Source organism: Desmodus rotundus, chromosome 4 (assembly GCF_022682495.2).
Source record: "Desmodus rotundus isolate HL8 chromosome 4, HLdesRot8A.1, whole genome shotgun sequence".
Classification (NCBI taxonomy): domain Eukaryota; kingdom Metazoa; phylum Chordata; class Mammalia; order Chiroptera; family Phyllostomidae; genus Desmodus; species Desmodus rotundus.
Genome location: NC_071390.1, coordinates 129,406,941 through 129,419,492, shown reverse-complemented (window position 1 = coordinate 129,419,492; position 12,552 = coordinate 129,406,941). Strand labels below are relative to the sequence as shown.

At 43.2% G+C, this 12,552-nt stretch overlaps 1 protein-coding gene across 2 annotated transcripts in view; it reads right to left on the bottom strand.

The window, feature by feature from the left end:
- BTC (betacellulin) overlaps window positions 1-11,729 on the bottom strand; it is a 44,534-nt gene extending 32,805 nt beyond the window's left edge. Inside the window, exon 1 of one of the 2 annotated variants that reach the window (XM_045185197.2) lies at window positions 11,357-11,729. In XM_045185197.2, coding sequence (XP_045041132.1) covers window positions 11,357-11,414 — 58 coding nt within the window. In that variant the 5' untranslated portion in view covers window positions 11,415-11,729. The remainder of the gene's footprint in view (window positions 1-11,356) is intronic. The other variant, XM_024577914.3, reaches the window with a different exon arrangement.
- Window positions 11,730-12,552: the final 823 nt, after the last annotated feature.

The window sequence follows — 12,552 nt, the reverse complement described above, 5'->3', positions numbered from 1 at the left end:
GCCCCAGATACAGATTAAGGGGTTATCACTTATTCTGGAGTTACAAGCTCTGGGCTGCAAGAATGAGGAAAGAGGAAATGAAGTAAAAAGAAGGAGGAGAAGCAATGCAATGTGAGTACCCATCATGCTGTGTATAGCTCCAAAGTCAACCATGGAGACAAAAATTTGCTCAGGTGACATGTTCACTCATCCAGGTGCTCTGTAAAGCATTCAAAAAGGAACTGTGCCTTGAGTGAATCCACAGAAAAAGAATGAAGGAGGAATTTGTCTGTTGCAATCACTTTCATCATCCATTTCCTACTGGACGAAATGTCCCTCTCTGGGTGCTCACTCTGGTTCCTCAGTGAATGAGAAACCAGAACTCATGTCCTGGGACATGATGTTGTATCCAAGTCCAAAAAGAGGGGTGACCTGGAGACACTGGAGGTAGTTGAAGAGACAATGGAGGTAGTTGAAGGGGTCTTAAGAGGCGCACAATATTCATGTTCCAACACAGTGAAGATTTGGGGCATCAGGACATCTCATGGAGAGCCATGTTCCAGGTCAAGGAGGGATTTGGGGGGAAAATCACAGGCTTGGAGAACTGCCTATTCAGTAAAACTGAGAGACAGGCCTCTGGATTTTCAGGGTCAGGAAGGGAAGCAAAGACAAGGGCAGAGAAACCAGGAGAGGATTTTCAGAAATAGTTCATGTCCATTTAAAATTAGGAAAGAATATGAGCTACTTTCCCCTCCAATGTAAAATTCTATTCCAAATAGTAGAATCAATACTTGCTGTTTAAGAAAGGCTAAGAATGATGGATAACACTTTTTCTTAACTCATAAAAGTACTCCCTAATCATATTTTGAAAGCCCAGAGAGGGAAGTGATTTAACAACCTGTCAGACATAAACTAACTCATTCGTCTGAAAACTGTCAGCACCACAATAACACATCTGCCAGCAAATCAACCTCTTTGTTTTCACCATGATTGCTACTAAATCTGTGACAACAATGACTAAATTGAATGGGACCTCATAATAACCTAGAGCTAGTTTCTTAGAAATCATCAGGTGTCAAAATTTGACTTTTTGATTCCTATGCCTTTATGATAAGACCAGATCAGACAGTCAGACATGGTGATGGTTTAAATGAAAAGCCTGAGGGCTTGATGAATTTCCACAGTCATTCAAACAGAAGAGGCAAAAAGAACTAAGGAAAAAGAGTAGCTTACTAGGGAGGAGTCTCCCAGTGCAAAGTGAGGAGGAATAGTGGAGTTGGACACAGCCTGTGACCCATGAGGAAGCAGTCGTCAGACTTTATTAATGGTGAAGACCAGAGGGTTTGGAGCAGCTGCTTAACTAACCTTAAAAAACAAAACAAACAAACAAAATACAGATTTTAGGTCCATAAACTGAGTTAGGATAAGCCAACCCTACTTAATGTTAATCCATTATTATCTTTGTTGATAAAACCATCTGTAGAGACCAGATTTAAACAAACAAACAGACAAACAAATAGCAATTAGGCAGTATATCTTAAGTGCTAGGTGTACAAAAAAAAAAAAAAGAATTCTACTGGAATTCCAAAAAGAGGCAATGTGTTAAATGAAATCATAGGGGAAAGTTTCACAGAAGTTGGTAACTACACAGGAACAAAGGTAACGACATAGAAACGAGCTTGGTATGTTTGGGAGACAATGAATAAAGCTGTCCCGCTGAAGTAACAAATTATACAAAGGAGAATTAAGAAACAAGGGCCTTCTTGATATGTATGGTGAGGAAGCGAAATAATTCAATTCGTTTCCTTGTGTGACCCATGAAAGTAAGACTCATTAAGAAATGGTCACACCACATTTTTCCAGTTGAAGCTTTGCAATGTCTGTTCACCACATCCCGAAAGACACATTCCTAGTTACGGATCTGACTAGTCTAGAAAACCATTACGTATTTAATTGTGGTGAGTGCTGTTGAATAAAAATTAGTAACAAAGAATGGGGTTTGTTTTCTTAGTTATGCTTTTGCAAAGGCAAATGAGAAGTATAGCTTAGTATTCTTGTGTGTAGTTTTATCTCAAATCTAAATCACACTTTCAGTCACTCTTTTTAGCCTCCACTACAAGTTGTCATTTGTTTAAGAAAAATTAGAGGAGTTTCTCACAGATGTTTTCTATCAATAGATGGCAATGTTAGAAATGTGTCTTCTGAAATATTTGAAATTTTGTTAATGTAATTTATCAATTACAGTTATGCTGGGGATTTGTCCCTTAACAATCGGATCCCAACTGATAATTATTATACTAACAGATAGTAAGATATACAGAGATGCTGAGATTTTAAGGCAAAAACTGAGCCTGGGGCATAGGATCGCTACTGTACCCCAAGATGAGGATCATGAGAAGGTGTGGTCACTGAATCTAGTTTTGAGGGGGAAATCTTCAGTAATTTTTTTAATTAAAAAAAATTCCTCACCTTGGGTTTCCCAGGCCTCCAAGTGCCCTAGCTTTCTATTTCTTCCCAGAGAAATCTACTGACAATTTCTTAGTCTGAAATTCTACCTACCAACCTCTAGAGCATTCCTGAAGTGCAGTAACATCACCCTGACTTCTTAGACATGAGAATCCTTGGTAGTCATTGGGCTCACCTCTTATCTCCCCGAGGGACCACCTCTGCACAACTTCCTGCAAGCGCCATCCAGACCACACACATGCCAGGCGAGGGAAGCTCAGCATACCCCAAGTCAGTGGGTTCCACTGTTTTAAGGCTGTACTTGGAAGAAAATTCCTCCTACATTAAGGTGACATCTGCCTTCCTGGAATTAGTTAATCCAAGTCGAGCCCTCAGATTTAATCAGATAATAACTACGTTGAGACAATTTTTTAACTATTGGAAGCTGGCTCTCATAAACCCGGAACTTTCTCTTTTCTACTCCCCACTCCAGCTTCTATCCTCCCAGCCCTGAGTGTGTGTGTCTGCATGTTTGTCCTCTTCAGTTACCCCCAATCACTTGTCTCTCATCGAGTAAGAGCCCAGTGATTTCCTCATAGCTCACTCATCAGTGGCTTTTCTTGAGACTCAGCCTCCTCCATCTCCACAGTATTTGATACAGTTGACCTTCCCAACTCTTCCATTTACAATCTACCTCCACTCTTGGCTTCCTGAATTGTTCTTCCCTTTTCTCTCGACTCTCTCAGCTCTTTTTCTGACTTCCACACCATAAATACAGGTTCCATCAGCACTCTACTCTCAGTCTTTTTTTCATTTTCTTATTGTGTTAAAATAAATATAACATAAATTTTACTATCTTAACCATTTCCAAATGCATGGTTCAGTAGTATCATTCATACTGTTGTTTAACCATCACCACCATCCATCTCCAGAACCGTCTTCATCCTGGAAAACGGAATCTCTCGACCCATTAAACAATAATTCCCGAATCTCTCCTCTCCTGGACCCTGGCAACCAACTTTCTACTTTCTGTCTCTATGATTTGCATTTTGTCTCCTTTTTATGTAATATTATTCAATCTCACAAAATACCCATGAACTCAGTATCTAAATATTTAGTGAGGATTTATTGTGTGGTAGGCATTGTGTTAGATCCTAAAATTATAATGAGCTAAATTATTCATTTATATTTTCAGCCCTATTTTCTAACTAGGTGATTGTCCAAACAGGCTAGTCATTAGAATCTTCTATAGAGCCTTTTAAAAATAATGATAATAAACTTTATTTTGAAAGACAGGTTTCCCCCACTATCTAAAAGTAGAATATTCTTTTGAAAACTTTCGTAAGCTGAAATGGCATAGAGTGAACAAGCAATGACCGTAGAACACACCTTGCTCATGGATACACAGAATAAATCGAGATGAAGCACAGATGCTCACAGACACAGTAAAAAGCTACGGGAGCTTGAGGCTAAGATGTTGCCTGTAGTTCCTGGGTGAGAAGCTTGGTGGCACTCTCACGGCTCCTGCCACTGTAAGAGCTGGCGGCAAAACACTAAATGCTATTTTTGCTTTTCACCTTTTTCACAGGCAAAAATCTTTGAATTTCTCTCACTTATCAAAAACAGGTACTAATGTATATCTTTTGTAAACATGAGGTAGTATAAAGTGAACTTTTGAAAAGTGAAGGATGCCTGTAATTTTAGATTTACAGGAAGTGCTAAGTACAGAGCATTCCTGTACACCCTCACGCACTTTCGTTTCCTCCCATGCCATCATCTTGAACTATCGTGTACATTTATCAAAACTGAGAATCAACACTGATGCATTACTAGTGACTAAACTCAAGGCTTTATTCTGTTTTCGCCAATTCTCCATCAATGTCATTTTCCTGTGTCAAGGTTCTTGATGTCCTCTGGTCTGTGACAGGTGCTCAGTCTTTCCTTATGTTTTTTTTTATGACTTTATTAACAATTTTAATGAGTACTAGTCAGATATGTTGTAGAATAGCTGTCAATTTTGGGTTTGTCTGATGTTTTTGTAAACATTGGACCCGGGTTTGGGGTTTTTAGGGCGAATCCTACAAAGAAGTGTACCTCTCATCACATCATATGAGGAGTACGTGATAACTACATGGTATCATTGGTGATGTTAACCCTGACCGCTTGGTTAAGGTACCATTTGCCAGATTTTTGCACTTTAAAGCTATTATTCTTCTCCTTTTTATGCTCTCTTCTTTGGAAGCAAGTAACTAAGTCCAGCCTACATTCAAGGAGGGCAAGGAATTAAGCTCCACATTCTGAAGGGGCAGTTTCTACATACATGATTTGCAATTATTCTGTAAGGAAATTTTTTTCTTCTCCTGGAAAGTCTTTATACAGTTGTATTTATAGGAATATATTTACCAGACTTTAGTAGGTCTGCGGAGAGGCCTGATGATATGCTTTTTACATTCTTTGGGAGAACAGTCAGATTCAGGTTCCACCTCTGCTCTATTTGAGGTCAGCTTCTATACGTAGTTCCAAATGTTCATAGACATTTGAATGTTTCCAAAATAGTTCACATCCCCACAGGGGGAAAAAGCTGCTCTAATTTACATATGTATCACAAGTCATTTGTTCCTCTCAGGTTAGCAGTCTCAGAGACAGCTTCACTTCTTCCTTCCCCTTTCTTTCCTACACATGACTTGTCATTATATCCTATTGAATTTATTTCTTTCTCTTCATTGCCTGGTCCAGACTTTATGGGCTTTCTCTTTACTTGCCTCTTATACTAATCTCTCTTTTTCTTATCTACTCTGTACACTAAAATCAGTATTTAAAATACTACATGCTCTGTATTATTGCTCTATTGAAAAATACCACAATAGCTACCCATTTTCCATTAGTATTACATGTCCAAGAAAGAAGCCCTCTGCCATGACATTATTAAGTATAGCTAAATGAATAAATAAACCCATAATTTTCCAAAGAGAAAAACACCATTTTAGTAACTCGGCCTGTTATACAACCAAATCAGGCACCAAATAAGGCTGAACACAAACAGTGTTCAACCTTTTGTCACTGTTTTGAAGTCAAAGTTTCTAATCTATAGGTCAGGTAAATCATATGCTACATAGCCTCAAAAATGTAAAGAATGAACGCGAGTACTTCATGACCATTTGACTTAGCCTTGCTGATAAACAAAGTAGGTTGTTACCTAATTGATGTGAATTAAGATTAAATACCCTGTCTCTCTTCAACCATCTAAAAAATTATCTCCTTATTTCTTTGGATTCTAGTAATTAGAATTCATTTGAGCTACAAGATTTCTTTTTCAATATACAAATATGCTTAGGAAAGCTCGTAGTCATTAGCAGTACAAAGCATACCCATTTCAAAAAGACTGCTTCCCTCTTAAACTGTAGTCGGGAGTACTCCTGACCAACTGGACTGCAGATTCTTTGGGGATCCAGGGATCTGTCGGAGCAGTTTTGGAAATGTATCATGACCATGGCTTAGACCTAAACTGCATGCAGCCTGGATTCTGGCTCTTCTGGACCCTCCTGGGAAGTCACTGATCCTAATGGAGATGTTTACAAGCATGGTTCATGGATCAGAGAGGGGGGACCTGGGGTACAGCTCGGTGCCTGTCCCTCTGACTATCCTCTGGCCCAGCCTCCTAGTGACATTCATGTCTACGTCCTGACATGAGCTGACTACAACGAAAGGGTGAGAAAGAAAACAAGATGAGGTTTTCCCACGAGGCTGTCTGAGGACTTAAGGAGCACAGGAGCCCTGGGGAGAGTGGTCTCCACAGGGAAGAGGCAGTGCCAGAGGTCTGAGCAGCTGGGACGGACATAAGGACTCTTGCCCTTGGCACCTCCAGTTTTGGCACAGATGTTGGCAGGCCAAACACCAGAGGAGCACCACAAAGTATGCATGCAGTATTGGGGTCTTCCAGAAATTTTGGGGAATTTCCACACAGCAAGATAGAATAGAGAAATGGCAAAAACTGGTTTGTAACAATTGTTAATATGCAAGTATGGCCTGTGAAACCTGAGGTTTTAGAAGAGGGAGGAAAAAGCCAAAAAAACCCTCCCAACATTCTTTTAAGTCCAAAGTACAGCTGAAGAGGCAAATTCTAAAATCTTCCAGTGTTTGGGGCTTCAGTTGCTTCGTCTGAATGATGGGAATTTTACCTGCCGCCACCTCCTGCTTTATGACTCCAGAGCTAGATATTATATCATGAAGACATTCGTGCTTTCGGTAGAACTTAAAACCAACCTGCAAATATTAATGTTTTAGATTCAATAAGGAGAATATATTTTTTGACCTTAAAACTCATTTTTTGAAAAGAAACATTTTCCCCTTTTTCACTTGTTATAATTTGAGCATTATTGTTGTATAGCAAGTGGGTGAGAGGGAGAAACTATAAACAGAATTACAGAGAATGATCCAATTTCTTTAAGATAAAACACTCACTTTGAAGAAAGTCATTGCCCTCCCAGGACCAAGCCTCCTGATTCTCTGCCTGATGGTGATGTTCACGTGAAACAAAGATCCCGCTACAAAGTAAAGGGACGTTAAATACTATGGTAAAAAGATTTTCTTTTAAATTTCCCAATGGAAATGTTGGTTAAAGATCAGTACAATGTCAAGTTGGTTAGAACGTTATTCTCCTCTAAAGCGACCCCTTCATTTTACAAATGAGAAAAGCAAAGCCCAGAAACCTCTGGCTTGCAGACATCTCAGAGCTAGGGAATGAACGGCAGAGTGGGAACCAAGTCTCACGTCCGCTCAGTGCCAGTTCTCGAGGTACTTTTCACCCTCACACACACACGCACATGCACACACGCCAGTGCATCACACAGCACATTGCTCACACTCTTTTCAAAAAGGAAAATAAGATGTGACTTAAAGTAGGAATAAGACTTAAAAGTAAAGTGTGCGTGAAAGAAAGAGGACCACTTTATGGAACACTGATGCCAATAAATTATATCCTTTGTCATTTTGCAAAGAGTGGAACTTCGGGGGACTCTACAGACTGAATTCAATTCCCCAAGACTAACATTCAACAGGGCAGTTGTGCAGTCAGGCAGTCCTGAGTGTACAACAGCACTCGTTCAGAGTTTTTGTTTTTCATTTCCGCTTTTTGACAGGCTTTGAGGAGAAATAAATCACTGTGTGGCAGTAAAGGTGGAAGGATTCCCATTTACCTGGAATAATCATTTCTACGATAGCATTTCTGCTGGCACAACTCCCTAAGTTAGGCCTGAATTAGCTCGTTCCTGGATCACAGCTAGGAGACTACAGGGTCTCTGGCCCACAGCCCCTCTCCCCCCCTCCCACTCTGCTCCCCAGTGACAGACTGACCTCCTTAAATCTTTGTTTGCATCGTATCACTCCCATACCCAAGACCTATGATGGTGTGTGTTTAACTGTTTATTGATTCCTGTCCAAACATTTTAATGGAGCTTTTTTTGGCTCTTCATAATCTGTCTGCCTCTCATAAATTCTACTTTCTGGCAGGCTGGCTGACTGTCTTATTTCCATCACTGACCCTTCACCAAATGCTATTTCCCTCGTCTATCATTGGCTTCTTTTCCCTCCTCTTTCCAGTCCTACCCAGGCTTCAAGACACCCACTCGTGTCCTCCAAGCAGCAGGCCCGCACCACCCCATTTCTCACGGTTGAAACTTTGGTAGGAGGCAGCTCTCCCTTCCCTGGCTTCATGAATTTTTTCCTTATTGTGTCATATCTGTTAGTCTTACATTCCCAATTACAGCATGACTTCTTTTAGGGAAGAAATCATGTCTTAGAAATTATGTCTTAGGAATTTCTTGAGCCCTCATCCCACACCCGTTCCCATATACTCTAGCATCTTGCTGACTGTAGCAGAGTCTCAGTAAATACTTTGAGTGTTGGACAGTCCGGATGAGGTGTAAGGAGAAAATGCCACCTTCATCCAGTACTGACAAAGCGTCAGTACTGGTGGTGGGACTAACTCTCAGGCCTATTGCTCTTCTTGAGGCTCCACATCATCGCTCCACCACTAACTTGTTCCTGACTTCTTCCTCCTTTATGGGATTTGTTAAATCAGCCCTTTCTCTCTAACCTTGGTCCGAAGTCTTATCTTCTTCCAACCAAGGTCACAACACCTTTTTTAGCTACCTCTCTTCCTCCAAGAACACAGCCGAATGAACATGTCCATTTACATTCCACTTCTTTTCCCTCCATAAGAGAAATCCCAGGCCTTCTTAGGCTTGAAGCTATAGACACTTCAGCTGTGAAGATTCTCCTCCTCTCACATTTAGTGCCCCAAGTCCAGGTGTCCCTGTGCCTCACCCCAACTAAGCTGCAAAATACTACTAGTTTTCCTTCCCTTCACTCCCATCAAAATGACCAGGATGTAGATGGGATGCCTTGAAGTGGTAGGATTTTCCTGCTACCTTATCACACTGGAGAGGGAAGCGAGCCTGACTTCCAGCTGCAGAAACCTCCCCCAGCACCTGAAGCTTCAGCTCTTGCTCTCCCAGCACTGACTCCCAGCCTCTAGCGGGTTCCAGGCATCCTGTTACTTCTCCTCCCACCAGCCACTCTCCCCTTACGCCAGGTGACCACTCCCAGTGGTCCTTAACCTAATAACCCAGATTAGACCTTCGAAGTTAAGAAAATTTTGCCTCCAGCAATTTCTCCTTAAAGTAATAAATAATATCAAGGGGGACCCCCAAAACCCAGAATCATCTTCTGGAAGGCAGGCCCCTTGTATGTAGAGGCTTCCCCTGCTGGGTGAGTGTCCAGAAACCCATCTGTATCAGTGCGCCAGCTGGCGCTGTGAGAGGCTGCTATCCGGCTTCGGTAAATTTGTTTGTGAAGACTCTTTCAGTGCGTTTGCCCATTTCATGATGAGCACCTGCCCGCACCGTGCTGAGTGTTCAGCCGTTTTTGATCAAAATGGCACGACCCCATGCCCCAGTCACCCTGTTCACCTGATCTCGCACCATGCAACTTTTTTTTGTTTCTCCAGATGAAAAAAGTCCTCAAAGGGAAACGTTTTGCTGATGTGGAAGAGGTGAAACCAAAAACAGCAGAAGCACTGACAGGCATCAAAATCAACAATTTCAAAAACCGTTTTGAGCAGTGGGAAAAAGTGTCGATTGGTATACTGCATCAAATGGAGAGTACTTTGAAGGTGACTGAAATTCAAACATGTAAGAATAAATACACAATTTTTAGAAATAGATTCTAAGGCTGCTATGGCTCAGTGGATTGAGTGCTGGCCTGCGAACCAAAGGGTCGCTGGTTCAGTTCCCAATCAGGGCACATGCCTGGGTTGTGGGGGACACGTGAGAGGTAACCACACATGGATGTTTCCCTCTCTTTCTCCCTCCTTTCCTCTCTCTAAAAGTAAATAAATAGAAATAGATTCTAGTTTTGGGTTCCCCCCTTGTACAGTCACATGCCACCTAAGGAGTTCCAGTGGACAGGCCATGTATAGGACAGTGCCCCGTACAACTATAATGGAGCTGAAAAATCCCTATCACCCATTGTCTTAGTAGCCATCATAATGTCGTAAGTAACACATGACTCATGCCCTGCCAGTCTTATAAAAGCATAGCACGTACAGAACACTTGAAAAAGATAATGATAATAAGTGACTATTACTAGTTTATGTATTACCTATACTACATTTTAAAAAAGATTTTATTGATTTTTTTTTAGAGAGAGGGAAGGGAGGGAGAAAGACAGGGAGAGAAACATCAATGTGTGGTTGCCTCTGGTGCGCCCCTCACCGGGGACCTGGCCCGCAACCCAGGCATGTGCCCTGACTGGGAATCGATCCCATGACACGTTGGTTTGCAGGCCGGAACTCAATCCACTGAGCCACACCAGCCAAGCCTATACTACATTTTTTATCATTATTTTAGAATCTAATCTTTCTATTCACTAAAAGAAAGTTTGCTGTGAAACAGTATGCTGTGTTACTCTGGCAGAAACCTCACACATTCTATGTTCACCAAGTGTCTTGACTGTATGATTTCCCCTTGTGCTTGATTTAATCCGGTGTTGCGCACAGTGACATGTTGTGTAGGCTTGGAGCCTGGGTGCACCACATAGCCCAAGTGTGTACCAAGCTGTACAATACAGGTGTGTGTAAGTGCACTCCGTGAGAGTCATACAGTGACAAAGCCCACCAACGACTATTTCCCAGAATGCACATCCTGATCTAACTAAGCAGCACTTAACTGTATTCCGAGTAAAGGATAGATGTGTTTCGTAGTTAGTGACCTAGTGAAACATGTCATTTCTTTTTCCTTTGCTTTCCTATTGGCAACAGGAGGTTCAGGTCTCAGAAGCTGTCTTTTCTCCTCTTGCTCCTCCCAATTGCCCCAGCAAGAAATAGGTGTAATAATTCATTCCCGAGCCATGGCCACTTCTACTTTCTCCAGAAGTCTTCCCTCTCCTACCCGGCACACACACCAAGCAAAGAGCCCTCCACCTGGCACTGAAAGCCAAGGAATTCCTTTTCCAACTCCGCCCGGGATATCTTTCTCGTCCAGTCTCCTAAGCTCCTTCTTTGACGGCTTTCCCTCCCACCAGTTCTCACTGGCAGCACGGTGCCCCCACTGCGCCCCCAAGGCTTTGAGGGCACCCGACACGGCGACCCCAGTCCTCCTCTGGGCGCCTACATCTGTAGCACCAGCAGCTGGGCCCCGGGATCGCTTCGGCCCTCGCACGGCCCCGCGCGCCCAGGGACAGCCCTGACAGGTGCCCAACTGCCGGACCCTTAATTAACCTCGCACTTTCCCAGTGGTCCGAGTGCTCTGACCTGCCCCTGTCAGCTCCAGCGCGCCCTCGGGTCCAGATGCCAGCGCGGATCAGAGTGCGCTCTGCCTGCGGTTCCACCCCAGACTTTCCTCTCGGGTCTCCAGCGCCCAGCGCGGCCACTTACCCAGGGCCAGGAGCCGTGGCAGGGAGCGGGCGCCGCTGCCCCGGGCGGTGCGGTCCATCTAACCCGCGCTGCGGGGCCGGGCGGGCCCTAGACGAGCCGCCCGCCTCCTCCTGTGCGGCTTTTCCAGGCCACGGGCGTCCGAGGGGGTGCCTGGAAACGAATTCCGGAGCCAGTAGGAAACGAAACTACTTTTCGGGCTGGAACCCTGGCTACAGGGCAGGCAAACACCCAGGGCGGCGGCCACCAGCTCCCTAAGTGTCGCTGGGAGGAGGGAGCCTCCTATTTATTCTGCTACTTTGCACACACCCCACCAGCGAGGCGCAGGACGTCTTGGTGGTAGTCTCCAGGTTGTTCCCACCCAAATTAACCCACGCCTACACTCAAGTTCATATTGGGGTTGCCCTTGGGCCAGCTCAGCCACTCCACCTGCTGGGTCGCACCTGACTGTTCCAGTCCCTCCGCCTTAGGGAGTAAACAGGGACGCAGCAGAAAAGAATTCACTGAAGGGGTGGTAGATATGCCCGACGGGGCCTGCAGGCAACCCGGTGAGAAGCTTGCGCTGAACTCCAGGAACCCGCTGAGGCAGAATCAGAGACCCCAAAGTGCTCTGGAATTCTAACTTCCTTTATTTCAGCCAATTACCGGTTTCTTAGAGGGACCAGCTCCAAGAAGCACTGCGGTTAACCGCAGGCATTTGACAACTTGCAAGCCTTTCATTTACATATCATTTGTTGGATAACTGGGAGTTTGGACTCACCAAGAGCTACTTCTCAGAAATTTAATTTTAATTTTTATTTATCCATTTACTCGTTTATTCATTGTATTTTCAGTGATTTATTAATTAATTTATTGGATCTGTAAAAATGAGGAGAATGCTTTTTGCCTGTGTCTACTTCACCACACCTCGTCTTTTATGCAGAAGTGGAATCTGATCCAAGAATTATTCTGGAACAGGAAGGCATCCTCAGAGCTTTAAGACAGAAATCAGCATCCAGTATTATCTTACGCAGTTAATGTATTTGCCTCCGAAATAAGTAAAGGGTACAGCTGTTTTCAGGCTGTTATATATTCTTCTCGCAAGATCAGTGTGTGGAATCATGTATCCTCAGCAGAGAAGTTGTATTTCTTTAAAATCCAAAAGGCCAAATAAACATTCATTTACAAATGAAACACAGTCAGACATCTGTCCCTTCCTC